At 36.1% G+C, this 17,211-nt stretch overlaps 1 protein-coding gene across 2 annotated transcripts in view; it reads right to left on the bottom strand.

Annotated features, from left to right (window-relative positions):
* METTL4 (methyltransferase 4, N6-adenosine) overlaps nt 1-17,211 on the bottom strand; it is a 54,870-nt gene that overhangs the window by 24,490 nt on the left and 13,169 nt on the right. For both annotated transcript variants that reach the window (XM_054583415.1, XM_054583417.1), the window contains exons 4-5: nt 2,584-2,953; nt 1,711-1,780 (exon numbers count right to left, since the gene is read on the bottom strand). In XM_054583415.1, coding sequence (XP_054439390.1) covers nt 1,711-1,780; nt 2,584-2,953 — 440 coding nt within the window. The remainder of the gene's footprint in view (nt 1-1,710; nt 1,781-2,583; nt 2,954-17,211) is intronic.

Here is a 17,211-nt window from a genome sequence, read left to right as displayed (position 1 = left end):
AGATGATACCCAACCAACTGACCAACACCAGTCCAGGCTATCATAAAATGCTTTAAACAAAGGAATCTATTATTCAGAATTATAAAAATCTGTCCCTCAAAAATGCTGTAACAAGATCAAATACTTGTTTAGTTTTTTAAAACTTCTACTAAGTACCCTGGTCAGGTGGCTCAGTTTGTTGGAGCATCATCCCATATACCAAAAGGTTGCAGATTCAATTTCAGGTCGGAGCACATACCTAGGTTTGGTATTCAATCGCCAGTCAAGATGTGTAAAGGAAGAAACTGATTGATGGTTCTCTGCCACGTCGATGTTTCTCCCTCTCTCTCCTTTCCTCTATCTCTCAAATCAATGAACAGGTCCTGGCTGGTGTGGCTCAGTGGATCTAGTGCTGACCTGCAAACTGAAATGTCACTGGTTTAATTCCCAGTGAGGGCACATACCTGTGTCACGAGCCAGGTCCCCAGTTGAAGGCATTCGAGAGGCAACCAATTGATGTCTCTCTCCCTCTCTTTCTCCCTTTCCCCCTCTCTAAAAATAAATAAATAAAATCTTTAAAAAGAATAAAATCAATGAATACCCCTGGCTTGTGTGGCTCAGCTGGTTGGAGCATCATCTGGTAAACCGAAAGGTCCCAGGTTCATTTCCAATCAGGGCACAAGCCTAGGTTGAGAGTTCTGTCTGCACGCGGACCATAGGAGTGGCAAAAGATGGATGTTTCTCTCTCTTCCTTCCCTCTCTTTAAAATCAATAAGCATGTCCTTGGGTAAGGATACAGAAAAATAAAATAAATGAATTAAAATCAATGAACATATCCTCAGGTGAGGATTAAAAAAAAACTTCTACAGAGTATTCAAGAATAAGATGTAAAACACTATCAATTTTCATTAAAATAAAACGAAGCAAATGAAATTTAAGCTATATATTTTTAAAAATAATTCTTGGAGGGAAGGTGGAGACAAATGTATTTGAACAATAAAAAAATAAAATTAAAAAGAAATTCTTGGAGAACACTAGAACACATTACCAAAGAATATTACAAAATTACATATTACCAAAGAATATTACAAAATTGGATTCTCTGATTCTTTTGAATTTAACACTTAACTGTAATAATGAGAATCAAGGGAGAAAAAGCAGTATTTTCAACAAATGATGCCCATTCTCTCCCACTCCTACCCACACACACATACACTACACAAGGACAATCCTACTAGGTATGACATAGATCACCTCCAAGAGCTTAGGGCAATGGTCAGATTATTAAGGAAATCTATCTATATTTTGGCACATAGTGTTTATAAACTTTAGAATGTGATATCAAAGAAGGGTAAAATGTTGCTCTTTGCTGTTACAGAAATATCCCTGAATTGGTTCAGTCAGTAACCTCAGTCATTCTTTACTTATATACAGGGGTGGGCAGAAGTAGGTTTACAGTTCTAATACAAATAAATAACACAATGATTAATAAATAATAACACAAGAATAAACTCTGTTTTGCTTACTCACAACTGTAAACCTACTTTTGCCAATCTCTGTATAGTTCTAGTTCAGGAGAATTATCTACTTAAGGAAATTAAAATTTTAAAAAGAAAGTGTTTAATAGTTTGAGACAAACTGTCATAAACATGTGTTAGCATATGTAAATAAAATGTACAAAGAACAATAGCCTTTAAAAATGTATCTAACAAAAAACTTATTTATACCTACCTGTTACTTCTTTTAACTGATTTGTTCTGCCATGGTGGATCTATCACAATCACATCATATGTTTTCCCACCTAAGAACAAAAACACACTTCTAGAGACTACCTTCTGCATGTGATCACTTTAAAAACTAAACACGTTCTTTAAAACTGGAGAGCATTCACTATAAACATAAATATAATGCAATGCAACAAAGAATTTGTGGCATTTATTCAAACAGAATAACTTATCTAAACATATTAAGAGATTTTCCCTTTAATTTAGTACTGCTGGGATTTTAACATGATTTCACCTACCACTATTTTTACATAGACTACTGAAAATAACTACAACTCACTTAGGTGGACACCAATGATTTTTTTTTTAATTAATTGATTTTGTAGGGAGAGGGGGGAGAGAGAGAAAATCATTGATTTGTCATTCCACTTAGTTATGCATTCATTGGTTGCTTTTTGTACATGCCCTGACTGGGGATCAAATCCCACAACCCTGGTATATCAGGGCGATGTTCTAACCAACTGAGATACCCAGCCAGGGCCTGGATACTAATAATTTTAAATGCCCTGAAAGTCTTCACAGTAACGTTAATACGGTTCTTTCAAACCTCAGGGTTTTTTGCTTTATTTTTTAAACTTTTTATATGAAATAAACTTTCAGTCTTATAACTTCTCTCTCTTGCCCTTCCTCTCTCTTGCTAAAAATTAATAAACACATCTCTGATGAGGATTTAAAAAAACCTAAAGTCTACATTTCAAAATTGAATTTGAAAGCAAAATTACAGAGAAAATTCAGTGTTTACCCTATTCAGACAAGGTTTTGATTTCTGAGGCCAAAGAAAAATTATCTTTTTCTAGTAATACACATAATAATTACTTACAATTCAGAAGTGGGTACATACAAGAAATGTCAGACAAAAGAAAACAGCTTTTTGGTGGCACAAGGTATTTCTGTCCCATTAAAGTAATGATTTTTGTAAAGCTAGAGTTGTTTTCAACAAGCCGTAAAAATAAATCCTGTTCTGTAACAGACATATCATTTTCCATCAATTGTAATGTCCGAAGTTCCACTTCATTCAGAGAAGGCAAATGCTTTGCCATTTCACATAATTCTGACAAATTGCAGGTATCAAGTGGTAAAGTAATGGGCTCACTACACTTGTTCTGTTTTTCAGAAAGCGGATGAAGAAAGCCACTTTTTAAGCCTTCTTGGACTATCTGTGAAGATCCATTCCAAATCAGCCCTCTGATCTGTAAGAGAATATTTTTAAAGCATATTAAAAGGTCACTGACATAAAAGCAATTTTCTAAATAATGAAATTCCTATTGTGCTTTGAATATGTGAATTTTATGGATTGAAATCAACGTCTAAATGCTTACAGGAAGATAATATTATACTACAATGAAAAGATAAGAATGTGCAAGTATACTTTTCAAATCCAGTTTTCTAATTGGGGAATACAAACCTCATAAATTCACTAAAAATTAAATAATGAAACACCATCCAAGATGGCAGCAGGGTGGGTGGAAGCTACACTCAACTCCTCCCAGGACAAAACTGGAATTACAATTAAATTATAGAATGATCATCTTGAATAACTAAGTGAAGATTAGCTGAAGAGAAGCCTTATAGCCAAGGATTTATAGAAGAAACCACATCAAGACTGATAGGAAAGATGAAGACATGAACAGGGTTGGCCCGACTTGTACAAGTGGCAGCTGTGGCTCCAGAGGGATAGCTCAGCTGCAAGGGGTTCTCCCTGAGAGGCATGGGATCTAAGCCCCAAGCTAGGCACTCCATCCCAGAGAACCAAAGCTGGAAAGAGGTGCCCATATAAAGTCTGGCTGTGAAAACCAGGGGAGTTCCTTTCTGCCAGGGAGAGGCAGGAGTCTGCTAGAGAAAAAGGGCCAACACACACAATTTCATTCAAAGCCACTCAGCTTGGGCTTCAGTGGAAAGAGGGCAGAGCAGACTAGAATATTGGGTTTGTGGCTCTGGGGAGAAAGCTAAATGGACAGCTGCCAGGATTCCTGAGCTGAGTCTTTCACCCATTCGGAAAACACTATCTTTCTTGGTTGGAGCACTCCGCTCAGTGAGGCATCAGCTTGGGGGAAAGTAATAGTCCCACACTCTGGACTCCCTCTCAATCCACCCTGTGAAGCTTATGCCCTGCTGAGGAGTACACCCAGGGGCTCTTAAAGTGACTGAGCCTAACAGGTAGCTGGCAAATGGAGGCAGATGGCACTGAATCTCATCAAGGAGTCTTGGGAATTTGGTTGACCTGCCCCCAAACCTGGTGCTGGTAACAGACAACTTTTATGCACATCTTTGTACTTCCCATGCACATCCTGGCCCAACAGAAGCAGCCACAAATTATGGATTACTTGTAGCTCCAAACAGACTGCTAAGGGCCAGTCACAAACCGGGTCTGACATTGGCCTGCACCAGAGACCCTCTCAAGACTCCCAGAACCAAAACATCCAGTGGCCAGCTTTAGACAACATCAGAGCAGGATCCAATAAGCTTCACAACTAGTTTATTCAAAGGGAGATCTCCGCAGGCATCAAACTATGCCAAGAGGAACTCTGTTTCACATGGTCAGCACCTGCATAGCAGCACACATACCACAGTCAGGGTTCAATCTCCTTGTCAGATAGCCTGAGGGTCAATCCAGGCATGAATAGGCCAACGGTAATCAAGACTTGATTACAACAAGAGGGTCCACAAAACCCACACAAAACACATTCCTGAGCACCCAACTCAGATGATCAAAGAGACTGCTCCACTGGGCCACGGAACACCTACTATATAAGGCCACCCCACAAACACTGGGAGTCATAGAAGACCTACCTAATAAATAGAAACAAACACAAAAAGGCAGCCAATGGGGAGACAAAGAAATAGGTCACAAATAAAAGAACAGAAGAAATCTCTCCAAAAAAGAGCTAAATGAAATGAAGCAATTTATCAGAAAGAAAGTTCAATGTAATTGTTATAAGGATGCTCAACAATATGAAAAGAACATAGTAACCATAAAAAAAGGACCAATCATAAATGAAGAATACAATATTTAAAATGAAGAATACACTGGAAGAAATAAAATTAGGTTGAATGAAGCAGAGGATCATATCAGTGATTTGGAAAACAAGGTAGGAAAAAAACACCCAATCAGAGTAGCAAAAATAAAAAAATAAGTGAATAATTATAGTTTAAGTGACCTCTGGTACACATGATACATAACAACACCCACATAATAGGGCTACCAGAGGAGAGGAGAGAGCAAGGGACTGATTGAAAACCTATTTGAAGAAATGAATGAGTGAAAACATCCATAACCTGGTGAAGAAAAAAGCCACACAACCCAGAAAGCACACAGACTCCCAAACAAGATGGACCCAAGGAGGCTCAAACCAAGACACATCATTTTTTTAATTTTCAAAGTTAAAAACAAAGAGAGAATCTTAAAAGCTGCATGAGAAAGAAAACTAGTTACCTACAAGGAGCCCCCACAATGGTCAGTTGATTTCTCAAAAGAAACATTTCAGACCAGATGCAAATGGCATGAAATATTCAAAATGATGAAAAGCATGGACCTAAAACCAAGGCTACTTTACTGAGCAGGCCATCATTTAAAACTTAAAAAGAAATATAAAGAGCTTCCGACACATGAAAAAGCAAAAGGAATCTGTTCTCACCTAACCAGTATTACAAAATAAAAGATCCCATGAAGAAGAGGGAAGAGAAGGACAACAATGGGGAGAAGAAAAGGAGAAGAAAAAAACAGAGGAACATAGTTAAAAGTATATAGTGACAATAAATAGGTCCTATCAATAATCACTTTAATGTAAACGGCTTAAATGTGCCAATCAAAAGACACAGGTAGCTGAATGGATAAGAAAACAAGACCCATATATATGTTGTCTACAAGAGACGCACCTCAGAATAAGATACATACAGACTAAAAAGGAAAGGTATGAAGAAAGATTTATCATTCAAATGGAAATGAAAAAAAGCTGGGGTAGCAATACTTACATCTAACAAAACAGACTTTAAAACAAAGGCTATAATAAGAGACAAAGGACACTACACAATGATGAAGGGAGCAATCCAACAAGAGGACATAACCCTTGTAAACATTTGTGCACTCAATAAAGGAGTACATAAATATGTAAAGCAAATCTTGAATGATATAAAGAAAGACACTCACAGTAATACAGTCATAGCAGGGAATTTTAACACGCCATTGACATCAATGAATAGATCTTCCAGACAGAAAATCAACAAGAAAATGGCGACCTTAAATGATGAATTAGACAAGATCGATTTAATTGATATCTTCAGAGCATCTCACCCAAAGCAGCAGAATATACATTCTTTTCAAATGCACTTGATACTTTCTCTAGGATAAACTGCATGGTATGACACAAAACAAGTCTCAATAAATTTAAGATTAAAATCGTAACAAGCATCTTCTCTGAACATAGTGGTATAAAACTAGAAATCAATTATAATTTTAAAAAAACTAAGAAACAAAGACTTGGGGGCCAAATAACATGTTACTAAATTATAAATGGGCTAACAATGAGATCAAAGAAGAAATAAAAAGATACCTTAAAACAAATGAAAATCAGAACACAAAAACCTAAAATCTGCGAGACAGAGTGAAAGCAGTCCTAACAGGGAAATTCATAGCATTACTAGCTTATTTCAAAAAACAAAGCAAATCTCAAACACTTAAGAATAACTGAAAAAATTCAACAAAGCCCAAAGTGAGTAGAAAAAAGGAAATAATACAGATCAGAGCAGAAATAAACAAAACAGAGTCTTGGGAAAAAAAATACAAAAGATCAGTGAAACCAAGAGCTGGTGCTTTGAAAACATAAACAAGATTGATTAAGTCTTTAACCAGACTCATTAAAAAAAAAAGGAGAGGATCCGGATAAATAAAATCAGAAATAAAAGAGAAGTAACAACTGGCACAAAAGAAATACAAAGGATTGTAAGAAAATATCATTAATAAACTATATGCCAACAAATTAGATAACTGGGACAAAATGGATAAATTCCTAGAAACATACAATCTTCCAAAACTGAATCAAGAAGGATCAGATAATCTGAATAGAATGATTACAACTAATGAGATTGAAGCAGGAATCAAGAAACTCCCAACAAACAGAAGGCCTAGACTGGATGGCCTAACAGGTGAAATTTACCAGCCATTCAAAGAAGAATTAACATCTATCCTCAAACAATTCCAAAAAATTCAAGAAGAGGGAAGATCCCCAGGCTCATTTTACAAGGCCAGCATTATTCTAATTCCAAAACTAAGTAAAGACACTATAAAGAAAAAAAAATTAGAGGTCTATATCCCTGATAAACATAGACGGCAAACCAAATCCAGTAATATGTTAAAAAGATCATACAACATGATCAAGTGGAATTTTTTCTGAGGACACAAGGTTGGTACAATATCCACATATCAATAAACATGATATACCACATAAAATGAAGGATAAAAAACTACATGATCATATCAATAGATGCAGAGAGAGCATTTGATAAAATCCAGCACCAACTTATGGTTAAAAAAATTCTCAGGAACATGTTAATAGAGGAAATGTACCTCAACATAATGAACGCCATATATGACATACCCACAGCCAACATCATACTCAATGGGTAAAAACTACAAGTGTTTTATTTAAGGTCAACAACAAGACAGGAATGTCTACTTTCACCACTCTTATTCAACAAAATACTGGAAGTCCCAGCCACAGCAATCAGACAAGAAGAAGAAATAAAAGACATCCAAATTGGAAAAGAATAAGTAAAATCATCATTAACTGCAGATGACATTATACTGTATATTGAGAAGCCTAAACATTCCACCAAAAAACAACTAGAACTGATAAAGTAGCAGTACACAAAATAAATATCTAGAAATCAGTTACATTATTATACACCAAAGTGAACTCTAAGAAATGGAAATTAAGAAAACCAATTCTCAATTCCTTCTAAACCTAGCAATAAATTTAACCAAGAATGTAAAAGACCTGTACTCAGAAAATTAGAAGACACTAAAGAAAGAAACTGAAAAAGATATACTGTGCTCATGGATAGGAAAAATTAACATTGTTAAAATATACACACTACCCAAGGAATCTATAGAATCAATGCAATTACTATCAAGGTATCAACAGAACTAGAGAAAATATTCCAAAAATTTATATGGACTCCCAAAAGACCGCAAATAGCAACAATGATCTTGAGAATGAAGAAAAAAGTTAGAGGAATCACAATACCTGATACCAAACTATACTACAAAGCCACAGTAATCAAAGCAGCATAGTACAGGCATAAAAACATCCACATAGATGAATGAAATAGCAAGCCCAGAAATAAACTCATGTCTTTATAGTCAGTTAGTGTTTGACACAGGAGGCAAAAATATACAATGGGGTAAAGACATTCTATTCAATTGGACAAATACATGCAAAAAATGAAACTAGGCCATCATCTTATATCATACACTGAATAAATTCAAAATAGAGAGAGATTCAAGATGGCAAAGGAGTAAGTAGAACTACACTACACTCTTCCCAGGACCAATCTGAAATTACAACTAAATTGTTGAGAAATCATCCAGAATAACCAACAGAACACTAGCTGGAGAGAAGCCTTATAACCAGGGACAGACAGAAGAAACCACTTCGCCACAACATGACTAGTAGGGAGCACAGAAGAGGCGTGAGAGTGCTGGCTGGGCTCTCATGGGTGGCAGCAAAGTTCCAGAAGGATATTTCAGCAGCTGGGGGGTTGCCCTGAGAAGTATGGGATCTAAGCCCCAAGCTGGGCTCTCTGACCTACAACACCAGAGCCAGAAAGGAACCCAGATAACATCCAGCTGTGAAAAGCAGTGGGTTTGTGTCTGCCAGGGAGAGATGGGAAGAGATACAGAGAGCCTCTTAAAGGGCAATGCAAAAAATTTCATTTGCAGCCACTTACAATGGGCTCCAACAGAGGGAGGGCAGAGTGGACTAGAAACACTTGAGGAGAGTCTGGGGTTGGTGGCTCAGGGGAGAGAACTGAAGGAACAGCCATCAGGATCCCTGTGCTGAGTCTTTCGGAATACTGCAGAAGACATCTTTCCCAGGCAGAGGACTCCTCTCTAAATGGTGTCAACCTGAGGGGAAGCAATAGCCCCACCCACCGGAATTACTCTGCCCCATCCTGTGAAGTTTACACCAGGCTGCTTGTTACAGCTTGAGTGGTTTAACAACTAAGGTGGAAAATGCAAAGAACAAGCCGAAATGGGAAGACGAAGAAACAGACCCCAAATGAAAGAACAAGAGAATTCTCCAAAACAACTAGGTGAAATAAAAACAAGCAATTTATCAGATAGAGAGTTTAGAGTAAGATTATAAACATACGCAACAGCATGAAAAAAGATATAGAAACCATAAAGAAGGACCAGTCAGAAATAAAGAATGCAGTATCTGAAATAAATAATTCACTGGAAGGAATAAACAGTAGGTTAAATGAAACAGAGGTTTGAATTAGTATTGTGGAAGACAAGTTAGAAAAAAAGACCCAGGCAAAGCAGCAAATAGAAAAAAGATTTTTAAAAAGTGAGGCAAGCTTAAAAAACATTTTGTACAACATGAGACGTAACAACATCCACATCATGGGAATACCAGCAGAAGATAACAAGCAAGGGATCAAGAACCTATTTGAAGAAATAACAACTGAAAACTTTCCTAATCTGGTGAAGGAAAAAGACACAGAAGTTCAGGAAGCTCAGAGAGTCCCAAACGTGCTGGACCCAAAGAGGCTTACACCAAGACACATCATAATTAAAATGACAAGGCTTATAGACAAGGAGAGAATCCTGAAAGCTGCAAAAGAAAAGTGAATAGTTACCTACAAGGGAGCACAAATTAGACTGGCATTTGACTACTCAACAGGAACACATCAGTCCAGAGGCAGTGGCATGAAATATTCAAGGTGATGAAAAGCACCTACCTACAATCATGGCTACTTTACCCAGCAAGGCTATCATTTAAAATCAAAGGAGAAATAAGGAGCTTCCCAGATAAGAAAAAGTTAAGGAGTTTGTTAACACCAAACCAGTACTGCAACCAATGTTAAAGGGCTTGCTTTAAAAAGAAGAGAAAAAGAAACAAAACAGTGGCAGTCTAACAATAAAATGGCACTTCATATGTATCTGTCAATAATCATCTTAAATGTAAGTGGCTTATATGCTCCAAACAAAAAACAAAGGGTAGCTCAATGGATAAGAAAACAAGACCCATATATATGCTGCTCCAAAAGACCCATCTCAGATTGAAAGATATGCATACACTAAAAGTAAAGGGATGGAAAAAGATGTTTTGTAGAAATGGAAAAAAGAAATCTGGGGTGGAAGTACTTATATCCAATAAAATAGGCTTTAAAACCAAGACTATAGTAAGAGACAAAGAAGGACACTACATAATGATAAAGGTAATAATCCAACAAGAGGATATAACCCCAGTAAACATTTACGTACCCAACATAGGAGGACCTAAATACGTAGAATAAATCTTAATGGACATAAAAGGAGAGATCAACAGGAATACAGTCATAGTCGGGTATTCTAACCCCCCACTGACTTCAATGGACAGATCTTCCAGGAAGAAAATCAACAGGGAGACAGCAGCTTTAAACACACACTAAATCAAATGGATTTAATTGATACCTTCAGAGCATTTCATCCCAAAGCAGCAGAATATACATACTTTTCAAGTACACATGGAATGTTTTCTAGGGTAGACCACATCTTAGAACACAAAACATGTCTCAATAAATTTAAGATGACTGGAATCATATCAAGCATCTTCTCTGACCACAATGCTATGAAACTAGAAATCAATCACAAGAACACTGAAAAACATGCAGACATGGAAGCTAAATAATGTTTTATTAATCCATGGGTCTTCCAATACGATCATATTGACAAAGGGGGCAGAAGCATAAAATGGAGCAATAATAGCCTCTTCAACAAATGGTGTTGGGAGAGCTGGACGGCTACATGCAAAAAATTGAAATTGGATCATCAGCTAACACCATACACAAAAATAAACTCAAGATGGATAAAAGACTTAAATATAAGTCGCAACACCATCAAAGTCCTAGAGGAGAACATTGGCAGGAAACTCTCAGATATCCCACGCAGCAATTTTTTCACTGATATGTCTCATAAAGCAAGGGACATAAAGGAAAGAAGAAACAAGTGGGACCTCATCAAAATAAGAAGCTTCTGCATGGCTAAAGAAAACATCAGCAAAATGAAAAGGGAGCCAACCATATGGGAAAATATTTTCACTAATGATACATCAGATAGAGGTTTGATTTCCAAGATATATAAAGAACTCACTCGACTCCACTCCAAGAAGACAAACGATCCAATCAAAAAATGGGCAAAGGACCTGGGCAGACGCTTTTCCAAGGAGGAGATACAGAGGGCCCAGAGGCATTTGAAAGGATGCTCAACATCACTAGCCATCAGAGAAATGCAGATCAAAACCACCATGAGGTACCACTTCACACCAGTCAGAATGGCCATCATAAACAGATCAACAAACAACAGGTGCTGGCGACGCTGTGGAGAAAAGGGAACCCTAGTACACTGTTGGTGGGAATGCAGACTGGTGCAGCCATTGTGGAAAGCAGTGTGGAATTTCCTCAAAAAGCTGAAAATGGAACTGCCTTTTGATCCAGTGATTCCCCTGCTGGGACTACACCCTAAGAATACCAAAACGCCAATACAAAAGAACCTATGCAGCCCAATGTTCATTGCAGCACAATTTACAATAGCCAAGTACTGGAAGCAACCTAAATGCCCATCAGTAGATGACTGGATCAAAAAGTGATGGTACATATACACAATGGAATACTACACAGCAGAAAGGAAAAAAGAACTACTAAACTTCGCGACAGCATGGATGGAACTGGAGAGCATTATGCTAAGCGAAATAAGCCAGGGGGCAAAAGACAAATACCATATGATCTCACCTATAAGTGGAACCTAACCAACAGTACAAAGATGCAAGGAAAAAAAGACCAGCAACACTGAAAGGAAAAGAAATCAATAGAGACAAGAGGGAAGGAGGGGGGGGGGGGCGGGGAAAAGGAAGGGAAGGGGAAAGTCAAGGAACATATAGCAAAGACTCATGGACAAAACCAAAGGGGAAGAGCTGAGGGAGGGAAGGAGGAAGGAGGCAAGGGAAAGTGGAGGGGGGTAGGCAGAGACAAATGTATTTGAAAAAATTAATAATTAAATTGAGAAAAAAATCCATGGGTCAACAAGATCAAGGAAGAAATCAAAAGATACCTTGAAAAAAATGAAAATGAGGATACAACAATCCAAAAGCTGTGGGACACTGTGAAAGCAATTCTAAGAGGGAAATTTATAGCACTATAAGTCTATCTCAAAAAACAAGAAAAAGCTCAAATAAACAATCTGACTTGACACTGAAAGGAACTTGAATAAGAACAAAAAACAAAGCCCAACATGAGTAGAAGGGAGGAAATAATATAGAGCAAAGCAGAAAGAAATGAAACAAAATCTAAAAAACAATATAAAAGATCAATGAATCCAAGAGCTGGTTCTTTGAAAAGATAAACAAAATTAATTAAATATATAAATGTGAGACCTGAAACCATAAAAATCCCTGAAGGAAATAAAGACAGTAAAATTTAAGACATGTTATGTAGCAATATTTTTTCTGACATTCCTTTCAGGCAAGGAAAACAGAAAAAAAATAGACAAATTGAACTATACCAAACTAAAAAGTTTTTGCACAACAAAGGTAACACTCAACAAAATGAAAAGACAACCCACTAAATGGGAAAACATATTCATCAATGAATTCAGAAAACTTAACATCAAAAATACAAAGAATCTAATTAAAATATGGGCAATAAACAGACACTTCTCCAAAGAGGACATAGAGATGACCAATAGGTATATGAAAAGATGCTCAATGTCACTAATCATCAGAGAAATGCAAATTAAAGTTATAATGAGATATCACCTCACACCTGTCAGAATGACTATCATCAATAAATCAACAAACAAGTGTTGGCAAGGGATGTGGAGAAATGAGAATCCTTGTGCACTATTGGAGGAAATGCAGATTGGTGCAGCCTCAGTGGAAAGTGGTATGGAGGTACCTCAAAAAATTAAAAATGGAACTGCCTTATGACCCAGCAATGCCACTTCTAGGTGTTCCTCCAAAGAAACCCAAAACATTAATTCAAAAGATTATATGCACCTCTGTGTTCATTGCAGCATTATTTATAATAGCCAAGATTTAGAAGGAGCCCAAGTGTCCACCAGTAGATGAGTGGATAAAAAAGCTGTGGTAAATTTACACAATGCAATACTATTCAGCCATAAAAACGAAGGAAATGTTGCCATTTGTGACAGCATGGGTGGACCTGGAGAGCATTATGCTAAGTAAAATAAGTATATCAGAGAAAGACAAGTACTTATATGTGGAATCAAATGAACAAAATGAACTAACAGGCAAAATAGTGACAAACTCATAGAGAGAGGCTAAAAATGTGGGCTGTGGAGGGATTGAACAAAAATTTTAAAAAGAGAAAAAACTCATGGACATAAAAAACAGTGTGGTGACTTGCCGGATTGTGGGATGGAGAGAGGTGAAAAAGAGTTTAAGTGGGATAAATGGTGCTAGAGGGAGTCTTGACTTGGGGTGGTGAACACACAATACAGTATACAGATGATGTGTTGTGGAACTGTGCACCTGAAACCAGTATAATTTTGTTAACCAGTGTCACAACAATAAATTCAATATAAATAAATAAATAAATGTAAGTTTTTTTATAAGTCAATTTCTCCTCTTATTTCTTGCCTGCCCTCTGGGATAGAGGGTATAGAACAGTGAAGACACTCAAAATCTTATTATTCAGACATATTCAGAGAGCTAAAAAAATGTAAAAAAGAAAATGAAGGAAAACAATCACTAGTGGATTCTGTAGCACAAAATTATCATGTCATCCTCCAATGAATTTTGAACACTCAAATTCATTTCTAAGCATATTGTGTATTGACATTTAATTTTCCTTTAATTACCTCTGTTGTTCATAAGGATTTTTCTCTATGTGTTTTAATGTGGTAGTGGATCAGATCTGATATTCTCTTCATTATGACATATATAAACTAAAAATGTTTTATGTATATTTTTGAAGAAATATAAATGTCACCGAGAAAAAATAGTTAAAATTTAATATAGCTGAAACATACTTTGGGATATAATGGATAAATAAAGAAGCTAAAATTTATTTGTTGCTAAGTTGTATAGTAGTACTGTAAATTTCTTTTTGCATTTTACTTTTGTGTCATCTGATTTTTCTAAAATAATCTTGTTCTATTTCCTTTTGCAGAAATCAGTTGAAAGAGTTCGTAATAATATAAAAATATAGAAACATTTTTAAAATAAGCTAATATATTAAATTTATTCATAAACAAATGACAAAACAGTATATATAAGAAAATATACTTTTAAGTTATAAAGTGAATTTGATAATTTTTCTAGAAAAAAGTGTAATCTCTAATCTATAAAAAGAATTAAGTTTAAAATCACAAGGCTTAATCTTAAATTTTTCTAGTGACTTAATTTGAAAATAAACATATCTTTGATTTTATAAAATATCTTAAATTATTAAAAAAGTAACTATACAATGAATATATAAACAAGTTTTGTAACAATACAACTACAATAATTATAAAAATAAAAGCCAATATCTACTTCTGGACAAGATGGAGTACATTACATCTGAAGCTACTTCTAAAAACTACTTTTTACTCATTCAGAGTCCAACAGTCTCCTTGAGTCTTGAAGAGAGAAAGCTGGGAATCTGAAAAGGCCAAGCAGGTAGAGTATGCAGCATAGGATTCCAAAATAAGAGAACTACATAGAGAGAGAGGTTTTAAAAGCTGCAAAAGGGTCAAGTTTCCATCTGAGTAATGATCAGCATATACATGTGATGAAACTACCCAACATCAGAAAAGGTCCAAAAGTGATCAGAGAACAACCCTCAGAGTTCACACAGGCCTGGAACAGTTAGTGCTCCCAAAATGAAAAATCTCATTATTCACAGATATTGCCTCAATAACGGTTAAAAAAAAAAAAAACCCTCTAAATTCTGCGCTGGTCCTAACTAAACAAACTTACAGGAAGTCTCAAAAGAATAAACCAATTTCAGAGTAACTTTATCCAAGAACAAAGCTCAACAATATTTATAAGAATATGAAAATATCCAATATCCAACAACCTAAAATTGAAATGCCTTACAAAGAATAAAAAATTACCAGGCATATAAAAAAGTAGGAAAATACAACACATTATAAGAGGATAAGTCGCGCAACAGAAACACATAGGAATGACACAGATGATACAAAGTGGGAAAAGTTGGGTCAGTTTACTTGCAGCTCATTTAAAAAAAGATTAGAAAAAAAAGAGAGAAAGATATTAAGGCACTTATAATCATATCCATATGTTCAAAATGTAAAGAAAAAACGAGCACATAAGAGACATGGAAACTATTTTAAAAAGATCAAATTGAGTGTCTAGAGAAAAAAAACTACAATATGGAAATAAAAAATACACTAGAGTAATTAACAGCAAATTACACTGATGAAGAGTTTGATGCACTTAAAAACACCACGATAAAAGTGTCCAAAATAAGGTAAGAGAAAAAATACTTGAGGAAGTAATGGACAAAAATTTCTAAATTTGCTGAAGACTATGAAATCACAGATCCAAGAAGCTCAACGAAGGGAGGAGGTAGAGGAGGAGGAGGAGGAGAAGGCAGCAACTACTCAAAGGAATACAATACTCAAACTGCTGAAAATCTATGATAAAGAGAAAATGTTAAAACAGCCAGAGACTTCCACCTACAGCCAAGATGAAGTAACAGTGACAGCAACTTTCAAGACTCTAAGGCAACAAAGGACAGTGAAAGAAATCATAGGTAAACCCTATGGCTGCCCCTACAGACTGCCCGGAGAGTTTCCAGGCCACGGGAAGGAGGAATCTGGGCAGAACCTAGAAGAAATCCACAGGTAAGGAGACTGAGCTGAGAATTTGGAGTGGTCAGGACAATAAGAGTTCACAGGACAGAGTACCACAGATTAAAAAAAAAAAAAAAAAAAACTGCACAGAGAGAAAATTTCATAGATTTGCACATAGTCGCAGTAGAGAAATTGCTCTAAGTAGTGATCACCAAAAATGTGCAAGGGAATTATTTGAGGCCAGGAAAAGGACCACCAGAAAGGATGAAGAAGAAACAGTGCCTGGAGCTCCCACAAGACCAAAAATTGTGCCTGTTTTCACCACTCAGATAGGAAAACTTAAGATTCACCCAGCAATTGGGAGACAATTCACCATGAGTCTCCCAATGTGAGCAGAAGCAATTCTGTTCCAGAATATATTTTCAGGGACATTTGTATAGCACAGAAGATGAAGATTAAGTCTCCCTCCAAGTCAGAGGGCAGATATATTTGCTGTTCAGGTTAGTAAAGGCTCCTTCTGGGGAAAAGGTTGACCAAATCTGCTTGTAACCCATTTAAAAGATTGGGGTTCCCTAAGCTTGGGTTCTTTAGCCATGAATCAAATCTACTGCACTCACAGCATCCCACAAGGCTGCCAGCATCGTCGCCATGGGACCTGGAGTACAAGGAAAAATCCATGAACATAAAGCACATATGCAGGAAGGAAAAAAAATCCTTATTTAAATAAAATCTCACATCTAACTTGTTAGCTTCCAAATAGGGGAAAAGCTCACACCTGTGTCAGTTCTTGACAGGGTATTAGGTAGATCACAGATCTTGAATCAGTAAAAGAGAACATCAGCCTTAGACTAAACACAATTCTAAACTCACCTAAAAAAATCTACCCAACAATTGATAAACAAATTAAACCAAAAATCTCTAAAGACAAAAGTTCTGGACAATACCATCAACCAACTTTCTCTGATATTCACAGAATACTTCATCAAACAACTATATGATACATATTCAAAAAGCTATACAAAATGATTTAAAAACAGCACATGGTATACTCACAAAGGTAAGTCATATGCTGGACCATAAAACAAGACTCAAGAAACTTAAAAGGACTGAAATCATCAGAGTATAATCTTATAACCCAACAGATTTAGAATTGATAACAAGAAGATACAGATATAATCCTCTGGCAATGAAATAGCACACTTCTAAATAATTCGCGTAGGTCAAAATTAAATCACAAGGAAAATTAGAAAATATCTGGAAGTGAATGAAAGTGAAAATATAAAATATGTATCAAAATATGTGGAATGCAATGAAAGCAGTGATTCAAAAGAACCTACAACTTAGGTGCTTATATTAGAAAAGAAAAAAGATCTAAATTCACTGACCTAAGGTTCCACTTTAGGAAGTGAGAAAAAGTAGAACAAAGTA

This window comes from Pteronotus mesoamericanus, unplaced genomic scaffold (genome assembly GCF_021234165.1).
Source record: "Pteronotus mesoamericanus isolate MK-2021 breed Mesoamerican mustached bat unplaced genomic scaffold, CSHL_Meso_final contig_74, whole genome shotgun sequence".
NCBI lineage: Eukaryota > Metazoa > Chordata > Mammalia > Chiroptera > Mormoopidae > Pteronotus > Pteronotus mesoamericanus.
The sequence above is the reverse complement of the archived record's forward strand: the minus strand, read 5'-3'. Positions and strand labels throughout refer to the sequence as shown.